General features: G+C 45.7%; 1 protein-coding gene across 1 annotated transcript in view; it reads left to right on the top strand.

Annotated features, from left to right (window-relative positions):
* Positions 1-16,129, top strand: part of LOC126482249 (putative odorant receptor 92a) — a 171,153-nt gene that overhangs the window by 88,462 nt on the left and 66,562 nt on the right. The window contains exon 4 of the mRNA XM_050106229.1: positions 9,731-9,974. Coding sequence (XP_049962186.1) covers positions 9,731-9,974 — 244 coding nt within the window. The remainder of the gene's footprint in view (positions 1-9,730; positions 9,975-16,129) is intronic.

The following is a 16,129-nucleotide window of genomic DNA, read 5'->3' as shown; positions in this document are numbered from 1 at the left end:
TATACCATAATTGCTTCAGGGAAGATATTCCTTTTCGTTTTCTTATGTATGCGAGAACCATCCGGAAAATTTTGTAGACCTGCCTGACAAATTAAAGCATGTAATTGTGACCTGTCCGAAATCAGGGACGTTCACGAAGAGTGTCTTTCTTCTGTAGACAGGACAAGAAAAATTTCTATAAATTATTGATGCGTGGGGATTGCAGCCTGATCAGACACTTTACGATCAAATCTTCGTACATGAAAGTAAAGCAAGCACCTGCAGCGTAGAAAATACTGCACTCAAACGCATTCCACTTTGGCAACCCTGAGGTATTTATTTTTACAGGAAAGTTACAATTTTCACGAAAAAAATTTAAAATGATCCTGCCTTATTAACTACTAGTAGAGAAATCGCATCAACGGTAGACTCGAAAAAAATACATAGAACTACACTCCTAAATTCTATCCACAATTGAAGATTTGGTGATGCACAAGCTTTATTGCGGCTTTTATTGCTTGCCTTTAATGAATCATCTTGTCCAGAAGTAAATGGATATCCAATGTTATACTTATTGCGGATACTTTACAGTAGCAGAAATTATACTTCTAGCTTTCCCTGCGGTAAATGTGCAGCGTGTTATTTGATGCTTATGGAAGTAACGGTTTTAAATAACAACAACACATTTTTCATATTAAATTTTAAGAAATCGTAAAAAAATACGGGTTTTTTAACTGCAGTAGCTACGCAGCGTATTATTTGATGCTTATGAAAGGTAGATGCTTAGATGCACATGCTTAAATACACATGCTTTACGGTGAAGAGGCAAAGAAACTGGTAAATCCGCCTAATATCGTGTAGGCCCCTTCACGAGCACCCAGAATTTCCGCAACACGACGTGGCATGGACTCGACTAATGTCTGAAGTAGTGCTGGAGGGAAGTGGCTCCATGAATCCTGCAGGACTGTCCTTAAATTCATAAGAGTACGAGGGGTGGAGATCTCTTCTGAACAGCACGTTGCAACGCATCCCAGATATGCTCAAGAATGTTCATGTCTGGAGAGTTTGATGGCCAGCGGAAGTGTTAAACTCAGAAGAGTCTTCCTGTAGCCAATCTATAGCAATTATGGACACGTGAGGTGTCGCATTGTCATGCTGAAATTGCGCAAGTCCGTCGGCATGTACAATGGACACTTACGTACGTATCACCCGTCAGAGTCGTACCTAGACGTATCAGGGGTCTCAGTAAACTCCAACTGAAGACGCCCCACAACCTTACAGAGCCTCCACCAGCTTGAATAGTAACCTGCTGGCGTGCAGGGTCCATGGATTCATGAGGTTTTCTCCACGCCAGTACTCGTCCATCCGCTCGATACAATTTGAAACGAGACTCTTCCGACCGGGAAAGACGTTTCCAGTCATCAACAGTCCAACGTCGGTGTTGACGGACCCAGTCGAGGTGTAAAGCTTTGTGTCGGACAACAAGTGGGCCTTTGGCTCCGAAAGCTCATACCGATGATGTTTCGTTGAATGGTTCGCACACCAAAAATTTTTAATGGGCCAGCAGGGGAACTGCAGCAATTTGCGGAAGGGTTGCACGTCTGTCACGTTGAACGATTGTCTTCAGTCGTCGTTGGTACCGTTCTTGCAGGATCGTTTCCCGGCCACAGCGATGTCAGAGATTTGTTCTTTTATCGGATTCCGGATATTCACAGTACACTAGTGAAATGGTAGTACAGTGAAATCCCCACTTCATCACTACCTCGAAGATGCTGTGTCCCATAGCTCGTGCTCCGACTATACCACCACGTTCAGACTCACTTAAATCTTCACAACCTGCCACTGTAGCAGCAGTAACCGATCTAACGACTGCGTCAGACACTTGTTGTCTTATATAGGCGTTGCAGACCGCAGCGCCGTATTCTGCCTGTTTACATATCTCAGTGTCTGAACACGCATGCCTATACCAGTTGCTTTGGTGCTTCAGTGTATATAACATCAACACATTTTCCGGAATTATATGTATTTTAAGAAATCGTATAAAAAGTACGACGTGTTCGTGATGGACTCGTTATGTGCCGGTGGCGAAAAACGTAATTCATTCGTTGCACGTAAGCTGTAAAGTGAATGGGCAAAAGTCGTGGGAAGTGTTGGCCCACTTAAGATGAATCGTTCACGATGCCCGATAGCTGCTGCTTCATGCAGCTCGTGGTGCAGGCTGTTACTTGGAGATGCGCAGTGAATCTGGAGGAAGCATGACATCTCGGATTTCCGGGTTCAACGGTGTGTACAGCGGACCGTCGTCACCGCAGAGACAATTCTCCCACATAAAGTCGGCACGCGTGCGACAGCACCTGCTACCAGTGTGTTCCAAAATCCCGCTCACAGAAACGGGACTTTTCCGGGGCTCGTACCTCGGGTTACGTTGGTGAGGGAAACGTAGGCTCAAGTGTTTCGGTAGCACTTGTGTTGGCGTCGTATTCCTCTAACTGTCCTACAATACAGGGTCAAAGTTTGACTGTTTCACACTTCCTCTAACATACGAAAATGGAACAAATCTATGAGTTCTTTTTGCGCTAGGTGTGGACTTGTGGACTACGGTGCGCCTTAACGGGATTATGGAGGCACCATGTAGTTTGTCGGCGGTTCTTGAGAAAACTCGGAGAAAGCATTTTTCACGATTTCTTCGCCGTCAGCAACGAATGTCTAAATAACTAAGTGCAGAAAATTGCTTTAGTTTGACCGGTATATTGTCTAGTTATTTATCTAGAAGTACCACCTTCCAGTTTTGAAAAATCTTTATCCATTATCCAGAAACGGACCAAACAACATGGTTTTGTGTGTACCAAAATCGAGCCGAGGATTCCAGAACAGCGAATGGTTGCAATTTTTACTGTATATTCCTAAGATCCCGATCTCGAACAACTTTGGAAAATTTTATTCGTATCTTTATCCGTTTCCGAGATATGGAGGTTTATATTTGCCCTAGTTGTAAGTTAAATATGCACGCGAAATCCAGTGTGACGCGAAAACGTAGTTTATAAAGTAATTTAGCACGGAGAAATATGCTGTAAAGAACCTACGATATCATTCAGCAGGATTCCGGGAACTCCATGCTGACGTAATGAAGCACATGCAAAACTTTTGTGTACATAAAATCCGATTTCAGGTGCAAAATTAGTTTTGCGTTACGTCAATTTTACGTAAGTAAACGATCAGAAGTATATCGACGAATAAAGAGCGTTTCAAAAAAATGGTTCAAATGGCTCTGAGCACTATGGGCGTTAACATCTGAGGTCATCAGTCCCCTAGAACTTAGAACTACTTAAACCCAACTAACCTAACAACATCACACACATCCATGCCCGAGGCAGGATTCGAACCTGCGACCGTAGCGGCCGCGCGGTTCCAGACTGAAGCGCCTTAGAACCGCTCGGCCACCAGCGGCCGGCAAAGAGCGTTTCATATGAGTGACTGGCTGTAGCTCGAAAAAGCAAAGAACCAGCGGAAAAATGCTCCTATAAGAGCACAGAAAAGGCGAATACGCACCTCTTTAAAAGACTCTGACCGAAAAGTGGGGTATCAGCTGCCTCATTCTGCGTTCCTCTGCACCTTTAAAAATTACGGGAAAAATATTGACATTGATAAGCGGACATATTCGTGCTTTTGTATGTTGGGAGAAAGTGGGAAAGTGGGAATGTGGGAAAGAGACGCAAACGTAATCAATACTGAAGGATGGTGGTTGCGGTACAGGAAGAGCGAAGGAGACGATGGCAGTGTGAGAGAAAGTGAGGGACACAATAGCAGTGGAACGTAGCTGAGAATGATGGAACAGTGCTGGGATAAAACTGGAGGAGACACTGCCAGTGGGAAAGGAAGAAAGAGAAGGAGAAAATGGAAGTGGGTGGGACCAAGTGATAATGGTCTTCGATAATGTCAACGATGAAGAGAGAGATAGTAAGAGTGAGAAAGGAGAGCACCAGTGGGAAGCAATGAATGAGGTCGTAGCTGTGAGAAAGAGCACGAGGGAGGCAATGCCAATGAGAGAAGGTAGTAGTAACAGAACAAAACGAAGGAGTCTGTGGCTGCGAGGCAGGAGACAGTGACAGTTTGAGAAAAACAAAAAGGTAACGAGTTGTGCTGAATGAATCAGTGAGAATGAGCAAGTGGGAGTGGATGTGTACGAGTGACTTACAGCGATGTAAGTGGGTGTGAGCGAGTTGCAGCTGGGAGAATTCGTATTAAAAAGGACGCGAATAGTTCACACGCCAGAATTTTTGGAGAAATTTTTAAAGGTGACGAGGAACGTAGAACGAGGCAGTTGGCACCCCAACTTACAGTCATAGTCTTTTAAACGGGAGCATATTCGCCTTTTTTGTACCCCGATAGGAGGAATTTTCCACTGGTGGAGTGAAATGATCGTATGGCATTGTTGAACGCTGCTTCGGCGACTGGCGAGTTTATGAAGATGGAGCAACACCAATACCTCGTCCCTGTGAGAAGAAAATCTCCGATCCAACTGGGAATCTGAAGTGTTGGCAGAAGAGCCAACACTGTGTTGCTAGAGGAGGCCGAAATGCACGCTTTTAAACTCACGCAGACTGGCGCGAGGTCTGGAACAGTTAAGGGAATTAATAGTAGCAAATAAAGTACGTAGCTGATATAATACTTAACTTTAATGCACAATTGGTGTACATCGCTCTTGACGGTACATGTTATAATCTCAATATCAAATGCTATGGCGCCTTGCTAGGTCGTAGCAAATGACGTAGCTGAAGGCTATGCTAACTATCGTCTCGGCAAATGAGACCGTAGTTGTCAGTGATCCATCTCTGGCTAAGTCGGCTGTACAACTGGGGCGAGTGCTAGTAAGTCTCTCTAGACCTGCCGTGTGGCGGCGCTCTGTCTGCAATCACTGACAGTGGTGACACGCGGGTCCGACGTAAACTAACGGGCCGCGGCCGATTTAAAGGCTACCACCTAGCAAGTGTGGTGTCTGGCGGTGACACCACAGAATCTAACCTGGGCCCCTACAATCTAGAGGTAGGGACGCTATCAGCTAGACGACATGGGTAAACGCCATGCGGTATGGACACATGTCTTCGATGAACGACTGAGTTTCTGCTGCTGGTAGGTCGACGCCGATTTGAATGTGGAGCTACAGGAAACCGTTTGCGTCACGACTGTGCGATGATAAATGAGTCTCATAGACTTGAGAAGCCGACGATGGTTTCTCCTCGCCAACACATCGATAGTGGGTTCAGCAGCTGTCACAGGCCTGAATCTTCGTCACTAGACCGCTGAACACTGGTGGTATGTGGCGTGGTCCAGTGAAGCCAAGTCTCAGTTTTACCTCTGGGCCAGTGGGAGTGCGGCGTGTGCCCTGTGAAACTGCGGATCCCACTGGTGACCAAGGTTGTCTTCACCAGGTAGTTGGCTCAGTTACGGTATGCGCTGTGGTCACAAGATTGCCATTAGGCTCCATCGTCCGGCACAGACCACTGACGTTCCTGCGTGTATGTGGACATTGTTGCAGACCAACCGCATCGCTTGGCGTTGCAGAATACTGATGGAAATTTCACGTTTTATGAGGACAGTGCTGTGCTAGGCGTCACTAAACTTTGGCTGCATGCGGCTTGATAAACATTATAGCGAATTCGTGGTCATGGCTTCACTGGTTCTGGGGTGGAGAAGAGTTTGTACCTCTAATTCAGACGAATTTTGCATGAGAACGAGACATGCACTCGACCCCCTCCCTCTCTACCACTTTATTAATTATGTGCACAACGGTAACGGAAGGAAATTATGGTGGACCCAGCTAGTTGGTAAAATAAGGAGTGCACAATCAAAATAATTTGATATAAATCGTAATCTACTCAGAGAAAAAAAAAGGAGAACTTGATCATAATAAACAACAGGAAATGGGATTCTGCAGATATCTGCAAAATGATATGCGGCTTATATATTACAATGAGATTTATTATACATCAGAACATAAATGCACATGATTGTCGACACAAACAATAGGTTAAAGGATAGGGTATACTGAACTATTATGAGAATAAGAGTTTGCTCGAGAACAAGGGGCTCCTACTCTCTGTGATGCAATTGATCAACGATAATGACTGGAAATCCTAATGAAACAAATATTAATCTCCCGACTATATAGCTGTATCGCAATTAGTAGTGAGAGCTCAAATGGGATCACATGGAGAAACAAGCAAGGTGCCTGCTGCTGAGGGATTCAGTATAAAATTGATAAGGTCCTACAATGCTGGAGCCACAAAATACTGTACCAGTACTGAAATCTGCAGAGTCCTGTTGACGTAGGCGCCGACTTCTGCCGTGCAGCAACTCTGTGTCAACCCCTGGCCTCGACGGCTGTCCGAGAATTGTAAGTTCTTCCGAAAAAGAGCGACAAAAAAAAAATGGCTCTGACCACTATGGGACTTAACTGCTGAGGTCATCAGCCCCTATAACTTAGAACTACTTAAACCTAACTAACCTAAGGACATCACACACATCCATGCCCGAGGCAGGATTCGAACCTGCGACCGTAGCTGTCGCGCGGTTCCAGACTGAAGCTCCTAGAACCGCTCGGATACTCCGGCCGGCAGAGTGACCAAGTCACAAACCTTCCGACTCCCCGCGCAACGCAAGAGCGAAGCCAGCATTGCTCTACTCCCTACTCTCCTCGAAAACCGCGAATCAGCATTCAGTTCTGATTTCAAAATTCCCCCACACTGTCTCAGAACATCGTTCGCACCAACAGCGACTGTTCCCTCCAATTTCGAGCAGGGCTTTATGACGTCAACTAGCTTCAGTTTACGTTGACCAATCATGCTCTGCTATTCAGCTGAGGACACTGAACTTGCCGTTTGACCGGCTACGAAAACAACCTGCCTAGACCACTGGCCATCCGGCGCCAGACAGTCACACCTAGCAGGGCACGGTCCACAAGTATTCTCAGAATCAAGAGAACAATGCAGTCAGTCGGTGCCAGAAATCTTCGTTCCGGATGTGCCGGAACGGTAAACACATAAACTGCGGCGACATTCAGACGTCTCGCAGGTCGTTTCACTCTGAATAAAATAGGCGAAACTCGGCCGACGTCAGTCGTTCCGCCAGGCGCTTAAGCCTATTGTACGAACCCCTCAGAATTCAGGGAAGTGCAGCCCCCAATCGGAAATGCCGTGTGCCGCGTCCTCCGATGCTTGCCTCGCACAGGCCAGCCAGGGAACTAACCGAACATGTATAGGAATCAAGTGAAAAGAATTTCTTGAGCTCTCAGTACAAATACTCTCATTACAACAACCTTATTCGGTCTGTTACTACCGTGAAATGATATAGAACATTAACAAAAGTGATGAACATGAGACGCGACATGCGAAAGAGGCCACGGAACCTCTCAACCCCACTTCGCCAGACTGGGACTCGAACCCGGATTTCCTGTCTATCGCAAGCTGCCTCGTTATCATTAGGCTGCCCGAGCACACCTCACAGCCGGACCCAAACCTCCATATGTCGTCAACCATGCCCCCATCTCGCACAAAATTTCAATGTTGTCATTCCATTAGGCAGTTGATGATTGGCCTTAATCGCAATTGTGAATACAATTCACGTATTTCATAACGGCTGTAGTCACTGCAGTGCCTGTTCCTACGAACATGAATGCATGTCCGAAGGACATTTCTCAACAACACAGGAGCAGCAACATGGTATTTATCTGCCGACACTAGACAGACGACTTTCAGTTAAAATGTCACCGCTGTATGGGAATATACATAATCAGTGTACGAATACTGGTTGTTGACATATGGCTGATGACATATGGAGATTTGGGTTCGGCCGTGCAGCGTGCTCGGAGAGGCCCAGTTCTAAGGCGACCGTTTGCGATAAGATGGAAATCCAGGTTCGAATACCAGTCCGGCTATTCATTATCGTCATTCTATTATACAGCTGACTGTTGTTCACATTCGCAATTGCTGCTACATTTCATGTATATCCGTGTACTGTCGATTAACCCAACACCAGCTTCAAAAGAGCAGTTTTGCGTAGCACTACCAATATGCGTACAATGCTATCTCTCCAGAACCGTTCTAACACTTCATAGGGTCTATGAGTTGCTATCTAACTGCAGTTTTGAGAACTCACGGAGTAGCAGCTCACATCTAATACCTTACCATGACTTTTAGCCATGTAATGTAACGAAAAAAATCACTAAATACGTTGCATATCCTTAGAAATATTATGTCCGAGACGGCTTCTGCTCGCCCTCTTCTCCATCAGCTAATCACAAGACAGGTAACTGCCAGTTGTCAGTAAATACACTACTGGCCATTAAAATTGCTACACCACGAAAATGACGTGCTCCAGACGCGAAATTTAAACCGACAGGAAGAAGGTGCTGTGATATGCAAATGATTAGCTTTTCAGAGCATTGACACAAGGTTGGCGCCGGTGGCGACACCTACAACGTGCTGACATGAAAGTTTCCAAGCGATTTCTCATAAAGTTGACCGGCGTTACCTGGTGAAACGTTGTTGTGATGCCTCATGTAAGGAGGAGAAATGCGTACCATCACATTTCCGACTTTGATAAAGGTCGGAGTGTACCCTATCGCGATTGCGGTTTATCGTATCGCGACAATGCTGCTCGCGTTGGTCGAGATCCAATGACTGTTAGCCGAATATGGAATTGGTGGGTTCAGGAGGGTAATACGTAACGCCGTGCTGGATCCCAACGGCCTCGTCTCACTAGCAGTCGAGATGACAGGCATCTTATCGGCATGGCTGTAACGGATCGTGCAGCCACGTCTCGATCCCTGAGTCAACAGATGGGGACGTTTGCAAGACAACAACCATCTGCACGAACAGTTCGGAGCAGCACGGACTATCAGCTCGTAGAACATGGCTGCGGCTACCCTTGGCGCTGCACCACACCTGCGATCGTGTACTCAACGACGAACCTGGGTTTACGAATGGCAAAACGTCATTTTTTCGGATGAATCCAGGTTCTGATTACAGCATCATGATGGTCGCATCCGTGTTTGGTGACATCGAGGTGAACGCACGTTGCAAGCGTGTATTCGTCATCGCCATACTGGCGTATCACCCGGCGTGATGGTATGGGGTGCCATTGGTTAGACGTCTCGGTCACCTCTTGTTCGCATTGACGGCAGTTTGAACAGTGGACGTTACATATCAGATGTGTTACGACCCGTGGCTCCACCCTTAATTTGATCCCTGCGAAACCCTACATTTCAGCAGGATAATGCACGACCGCATGTTGCAGGTCCTGTACGGACCTCTCTGGATACAGAAAAAGTTCGACTGCTGCCCTGGCCTGCACATTCTCCAGATCACTCACCAACTGAAAACGTCTGTCAATGGTGGCCGAGCAACTGGCTCGTCACAATATGGCAGTCACTACTCTTGATGAACTGCGGTATCGTGTCGAATCTGCGTGGGCAGCTGAACCTGTACACGCCATCCAAGCTGTGTTCGACTCAATGCCCAGGCGTATCAAGGCCGTTATTATGGGCAGAGGTGGTTGTTCTGGGTACTGATTTCTCAGGATCTATGCACCCAAATTGCGTGAAAATGTAATCACATGTCAGTTCTAGTATAATATATGTGTCCAATGAATACCCGTTTCTCATCTTCATTTCCTCTTGGTGTAGCAGTTTCAATAGCCAGTAGTGTAGCTGACGGCGGCAAGTGGGTGCGAGTGCAGAGAGCGTCGTGCGCAGGCGTCGTCGTTCGCGCTGCGGCGGCGGCGCGTGGACGCGCTGGTGCGCCGCGTGGCCGCCAACCTGTCGCGCTTCTGCGCGCACCGGCCGCGCGCCAGGGCCGCCGTGGTGCGGCGGGCGCGCGCGCGCGCGCTGCGCATGATCACCACCTTCCTCGGCATCGGCGGCGTCGCGCTCGTCTTCTTCTACCTGGGGCCTGTCATACAGAACGTCAAGGACAACAGGCTGAAGGCCGCGGCCGCAGGTGAGCCAGCTGTACGCCCTCTCGTCGATAAACGACATCTCGAAGCACACCGTGACCTCTGCTTCAGAAGTATTCATTTGCAAGACCGGTATTGCCGAATACGCTGAGGTGACAAAGTCGTGGGATAGACATACGCACGTATACAGATGGCGGGTAGTATCGCGTACACAAGATGTAGAAGGTAACTGCATTGTAGGAGCTGTCATTTGTACTCAGGTGGTCCACGTGAAAAGCCTTCCGACACGATTTTGCCCGGACGAAGGAAATTAAGAGACTTTAAACGTGGAGTGGTAGTTGAAGCTTTGACACGTGGGACATTTCACTTAGGAAATCTTTAGGGAAGTCAATGATCGGAGATATACAGTGTCGAGAGTGTGCCAGGAATACAAAATCTCAGGCATTATCTCGCACCGAGGACAACGCAGTGGCCGACGGCCTTCACTTAAGGGGGGTAGGACATCAAACGGGCCGACTTGGAGCAGGAGAGCCACCACAGGACATTTCAATTTCCAGTGTCTATAGTTTTACGAATAAATTCATAAAACTTTGTCAGCATGACCAGGAAGGATTCAGAATTCACACTCATAGCAGTGGAAGTTCTAAAACATAACGAAGTAATTTTTGTTTACGTGTGAAATTTCATCATTTTTTTCACTTACTAATGGCAGCATTTGTTGCTATAGGTACACTTTTCTTCATAAGTAAGAGAGATTCTTCGATGAATTTTGCCCAGCATACAAGCCATACTTAAAGGTGTATGAAACTCTAGAATTTTCCAAATCTATTAAAAAATGTGGTAAAAATTAGGTAATTAACTACAAAATTTGTGTTTTTTCTAAACATGAAGTTTAAAATATAACAGTTTATTCGTTTTTTCATAAATTAAATAAATTCTAGAGTTTCATACCCCTGTGAGTATGGTATGTATGCTGTGCAGCATTCATCGAAGAATCTCTCTAACTTATGAAGAAAAGTGTTCATACAGCAACAAATGCACCCATTAGTAAGAGAAAAAAATGATGAAATTTCGCACGTAAAAAAAATTCGTTTTGTTATGTTTTCGAACTTCCACTGCAATGGGTGTGAATCCAGAATCCTTCTTGGTGATGCTGACAAAGTTTTATGAATTTATTTGTAAAAGTATTGACACTGGAAATTAAAATGTCCTGTGATGCCTCTCCTGCTCCAAGTCGGCCCTTTGATGTCCTACCCCCCTTAAAGGCCGAGAGCAGTTGCGTTTGGTTAGAGTTGTCGGTGCTAACAGACAAGCGGCACTTAGCAAAATAACCATAGAAATCAATTTGGTACGTACGACGAACTTAGCCGTTAGGAGAGTGCGGCGAAATTGGAGATTAATGGGCTGTGGCAGCGGACGACCAGCGCCTTTGCTGACGGCACGACGTCGCCTGCAGCGCCTGTCCTGGGCTCGTGACCGAATCGGTCGGGCCACAGACGACTGGAAAGCCGTCACCTGTTCAGTTAGTCACCTGTTCAGTTAGTAATAGTTGACGATAGGGTTCGAATATGGAGCAGACCCCGCAAAGCCGTGGACCCAAGTTGTCAAAAAGGCGCTGTGCTTATGTGGAATGGACTGGGTCTTCTGGTCAAACTGAAACGATCATTGACGGAACATGTTTACGGGTGGATTCTTGGTGACCATTTTCAGGCCTGTTCGCAAATAACGATGTCGTGTCACCGGGCCACAACTGTTCCCGCCCGGTTTGAGCAACATTCTGGACAATTCGAGCCACTGATCTGGGCACCCAGATCTCCCGATATGAACATTTATGGAACGTAACCTAGTGGTCAGTTCGTGCACAACTTCCTGCACTGTCAACACTTTCCCAGTTATGCGTGACTACAGAGGCACCTTGCTCAATATTTCTGCAGGGGGCTTCCAACGACTTGTTCAGTTCATGCCACGTCTATATGCTGCATTACGCTGAGCAGAAGGAGGTCGTAAACGATGGAGGGACATGTCCCAGGGCTCTTGCCACGTCAGTGTATAACTCGTCATCAGTGCCATCTGACACAGAGGATAAACAAACAAATCTATGCATATCGACAACGATATTCTGCGGACACTATATCATGGCAGTTTTTAGTGGCAGGAGTCTTTCAAACTATGATTGTGTAAGATGCAGTCTGTCGGTAAACTTATGAGCGAGCGAGTCCTCATTCTGTATACTCAGTGTTTTGCATTTTGATATTCCGGTGGTTATGGGCTTATTTATTCTCATTTTTTATTTGTAGCTCACTGTCATAATTTGAGCTCGAATATTGTCATTTTATCGTTTGGAGACAGTGAGTGGAGCTGTGGACGATAGAAAATGAAGTGCCACGTAGTGCCAAGTGGAGAAATCGTAACATTTCCGACATATTTTTCCGTTTGAGTTCAAGAGAGGTGTGACGGCAGTGAAGGCAGCCAGAAACATTTACGCCGTTTGTGGGGATAAGCCCCCTGGACAGAACACGGCAAGAAGGTGGTTTCCCCGTTTTAAGGTGGACGTTAGTGGCTCTCCACATTCAGGAAAACTTTCAGGGTTTGACGAAGATCGTTTAAACGCATTAATCCACAATGACCCACATCAGTTTACTCGAGAACTGCCAGATCACGACTGCTTTGAGGAACATTCTGGACAATGCGTGAGAGTGATTTGGCCACCCAGATCTCCCAATATGAATCGTTGTTGTTGTTGTTGTTGTGGTCTTCAGTCCAGGTTTCATCCAGCTCTACATGCTACTCTATCCTGTGCAAGCTTCTTCATCTTCGAGTAGCTACTGCAACCTGCATACTTTGTGACTGTTTAGTGTATTGATGCCTTCGTCCCCCTCTTCAATTTTTTCCCTCCACGCTTCCCTCCAATACTAAATTCGTGATCCCTTGATGCCTCAGAATATGTCCTACCAATCGATCCCTTCTTCTAGTCAAGTTGTGCCACAAATTTCTCTTCTCCCCAATTCCATTCAATACCTACTCATTAGTTATGTGATCTACCCATCTAATCTTCAGCATCCTTCTGTAGCACCACATTTCGAAAGCTTCTATTCTCTTTTTGTCTAAACTATTTATCGTCCACGTTTCACTTCCATCTGTGGTGTCACCGCCAGACACCACACTTGCTAGGTGGTAGCCTTTAAATCGGCCGCGGTCCGCGTAGCCTTCAGCTACGTCATTTGCTACGACCTAGCAAGGCGCCATTATCAATTCCTATTTATCTTGTGATGCATGTACCGTCAGACCGATGTTCACCAATTATGGATTAAAGTTAAGTATTCCAGAAGCTACGTACTATTTTTGCTACTATAAGGACCTTGTCCTGTTTCAGACCTCACGCCATCCTGCGTGAGCTTAAACGCGTGCCTTTCGGCTACTTCATAGTGGCTTGGCTGTCTTGCCAAGTCACAACACCATCCATGGCTACACTCCATACAAATACCTTCAGAAAAGACTTCTTGACACCTAAACCTATACTCGATGTTAACAAAGTTCTCTTCTTCAGAAACTCCTTCCTTGCCATTGCCAGTCTACATTTCATATCCTCTCTACCTTAGTGGTTCATGGTGTGGGTTCCTGTTGTCATGTCCTAGTTCATGAACCACGGGCAACGTATGAGTGACCAAGTAAGTGGTCCTGACAGTCGGGATACCACGAACTATTATCCACGACTGTATAGGGAGGCTATTGAAATTCATAATCATGAAGATAATTTTAATAGAAAAGAAGAGGCCTTGAAATTAAGCGAGATATGGACAGTGGCGTTAGAGAATCGATAAGTGATTTTTGTCTATGACGGACTATTATCGATAGTTACATTTTATCTTTGACTAGTTTTCTCTCTGCTACTATGTGCAAGCTTGACCACGCCCACTTTCCTCAGTATTTAGGCCGCTCTCCGACGCCCGACTCGTCAGTCGGCAGGACTCAGCAGGACCAGCCATACCTCTGAGGATGTCCAGCGTAGTATTGGACGAAACGTTAGGAACAGAAGTATTCCATGGACCACGGCCATATATCCCGGAAGAATTATCAATAACAGTACCATCCAGGTGTGAAAGCCTTCATTGTATGATTAGTCGGGATACCAGTTACTTTGGAATAAGGCGGGCATCTCGGACATATTCTGAGTCGTGGTCACCTTTGTGCTCATACGGCAAAGACTACCAAATACACTGATTAGACTCTCAACCGTTAGGGGTAAAACTCAATGGGACCCGGGGCAATAAGGCTAGCAACCTGCTTCCATGGTACTTTAAATATAATGCTGGCAACAACAGACCAAAATGTCTCGGACCTTTGGAGGTGACGGAGTCCCACCTCTAATTGACAAACCAGGGACTCCTAAGATACGACTCGGAAAACGAATGGTAACGAGATGGGGAGCTATTAATATCAATGGGGGCTACTCTGGGAAGAAGGTAGAGTTGGCAGAGAGAGGTTGCAAGTAAGATGAGGTTGGACGTTTTAGCTGTTAGTGACATTCGGGTAAGGGGTGAGAAAGAAGAGGAAGCGGGAGAATACAAGATCTACCTGTCAGGAGTCAAAGTAGGAATAGCACAATGGGGTGTAGAGCTTTACATCAGGAAAGAAATGGAACCCAGCGGAGTTGCAATAATGTATGTAAACGAACGACTGATGTGGATAGATTTGACAGTGTCTAGTAAGAAAATTAGGATTGTGTCAGTATATTCGCACTGTGAAGGGACAGATCAAGATGAGATGGATAGCTTTTATGACGCACTCAGTGATGTTAGAGTAATGGACAAGGACAGTGTTCTGCTCATGGGTGATTTTAATGCCAGGATTGGAAATCGAACAGAAGGGTATGAAAAGGTTATGGGTAAATTTGGAGAGGATATGGAGGCCAACAGGAACGGGAAACAACTCTTGGATTTCTGTGCCAGTATGGGCTTTGTAATCACAAACTCCTTTTTTAAACATAAGAACATTCACCGGTATACTTGGGAAGGCAGGGAAACCAGATCTGTCATTGACTACATAATAACAGATCAGGAATTCAGGAAGGCTGTGAGGGACACACGTGTATTCAGGGGATTCTTTGATGACACTTATCACTATTTAATCTGCAGTGAAATTGGTATTGTGAGGCCGAAAGTGCAGGAGGTCAATTCCATATATAGGAGGATAAGAGCGGAGAAACTTCAGGATAAAGAAATCCGGCACAAGTACATAACAGTGATCTCAGAAAGGTAACCGTTAGGTGCATGTAGTCAATTACAGTCATTGGAAAAGGAATGGACAAGGTACAGGGACACAGTACTAGAAGTGGCTAAAGAATGTCGTGGAACAGTAGTGTGTAAAGGTAGGATGAAGCAAACAGCTTGGTGGAATGACACAGTCAAGGCATCCTGTAAAAGGAAAAAGAAGGCGTATCAAAAATGGCTACATACTAGAACTCAGATAGACAGAGAAAGTTATGTTGAAGAAAGAAACAAATCCAAATAGATAATTGCAGCATCCAAGAAGAAATCTTGGGAAGACTTTGGAAACAGGTTGGAGACTATGGGTCAAGCTGCTGGAAAACCATCCTGGAGTGTAATTAGCAGTCTTCGAAAGGGAGGTAAGAAGGAAATGACAAGTATTTTGGACAGGTCAGGAAAACTGCTGGTGAGTCCTGTTGATGCCTTGGGCAGATGGAGGGAATATTTTGAAGAGTTGCTCAATGTAGGTGAAAATACGATCAGTAATTTTTCAGATTCCGATGTACAATGGGATAGGAATGATGATGGAAATAGGAGCACATTTGAGGAAGTGGAGAAAATGGTCTATAGATTGCAGTGCAATAAAGCGGCTGGGGTGGATGAATTTAAGTCGGAACTCATCAAATACTGTGGTATGTCAGGTCTTAAATGGCTACACAGGATAACTGAAATGGCGTGGGAGTCGGGACAGGTTCCATCAGACTGGACGAAAGCAGTAATCAGACCAATCTTTAAACATGGAAACAGAAAAGATTGTAACAACTACAGAGGTATCTCTTTAATCGGCTTTGTGGGTAAAATATTCTCAGGTATTGTTGAAACGAAAGTGCGAGTATTATTGAAGACAAATTGGATGAAAATCAGTGTGGGTTTAGGCCTCAAAGAGGTTGTCAGGACCAGATCTTTAGCGTAATAACGGAGAAGTGTTACGA

The sequence above is a fragment of the Schistocerca serialis genome, chromosome 5 (genome assembly GCF_023864345.2).
Source record: "Schistocerca serialis cubense isolate TAMUIC-IGC-003099 chromosome 5, iqSchSeri2.2, whole genome shotgun sequence".
Lineage (NCBI taxonomy): Eukaryota > Metazoa > Arthropoda > Insecta > Orthoptera > Acrididae > Schistocerca > Schistocerca serialis.
The sequence above is the reverse complement of the archived record's forward strand: the minus strand, read 5'-3'. Positions and strand labels throughout refer to the sequence as shown.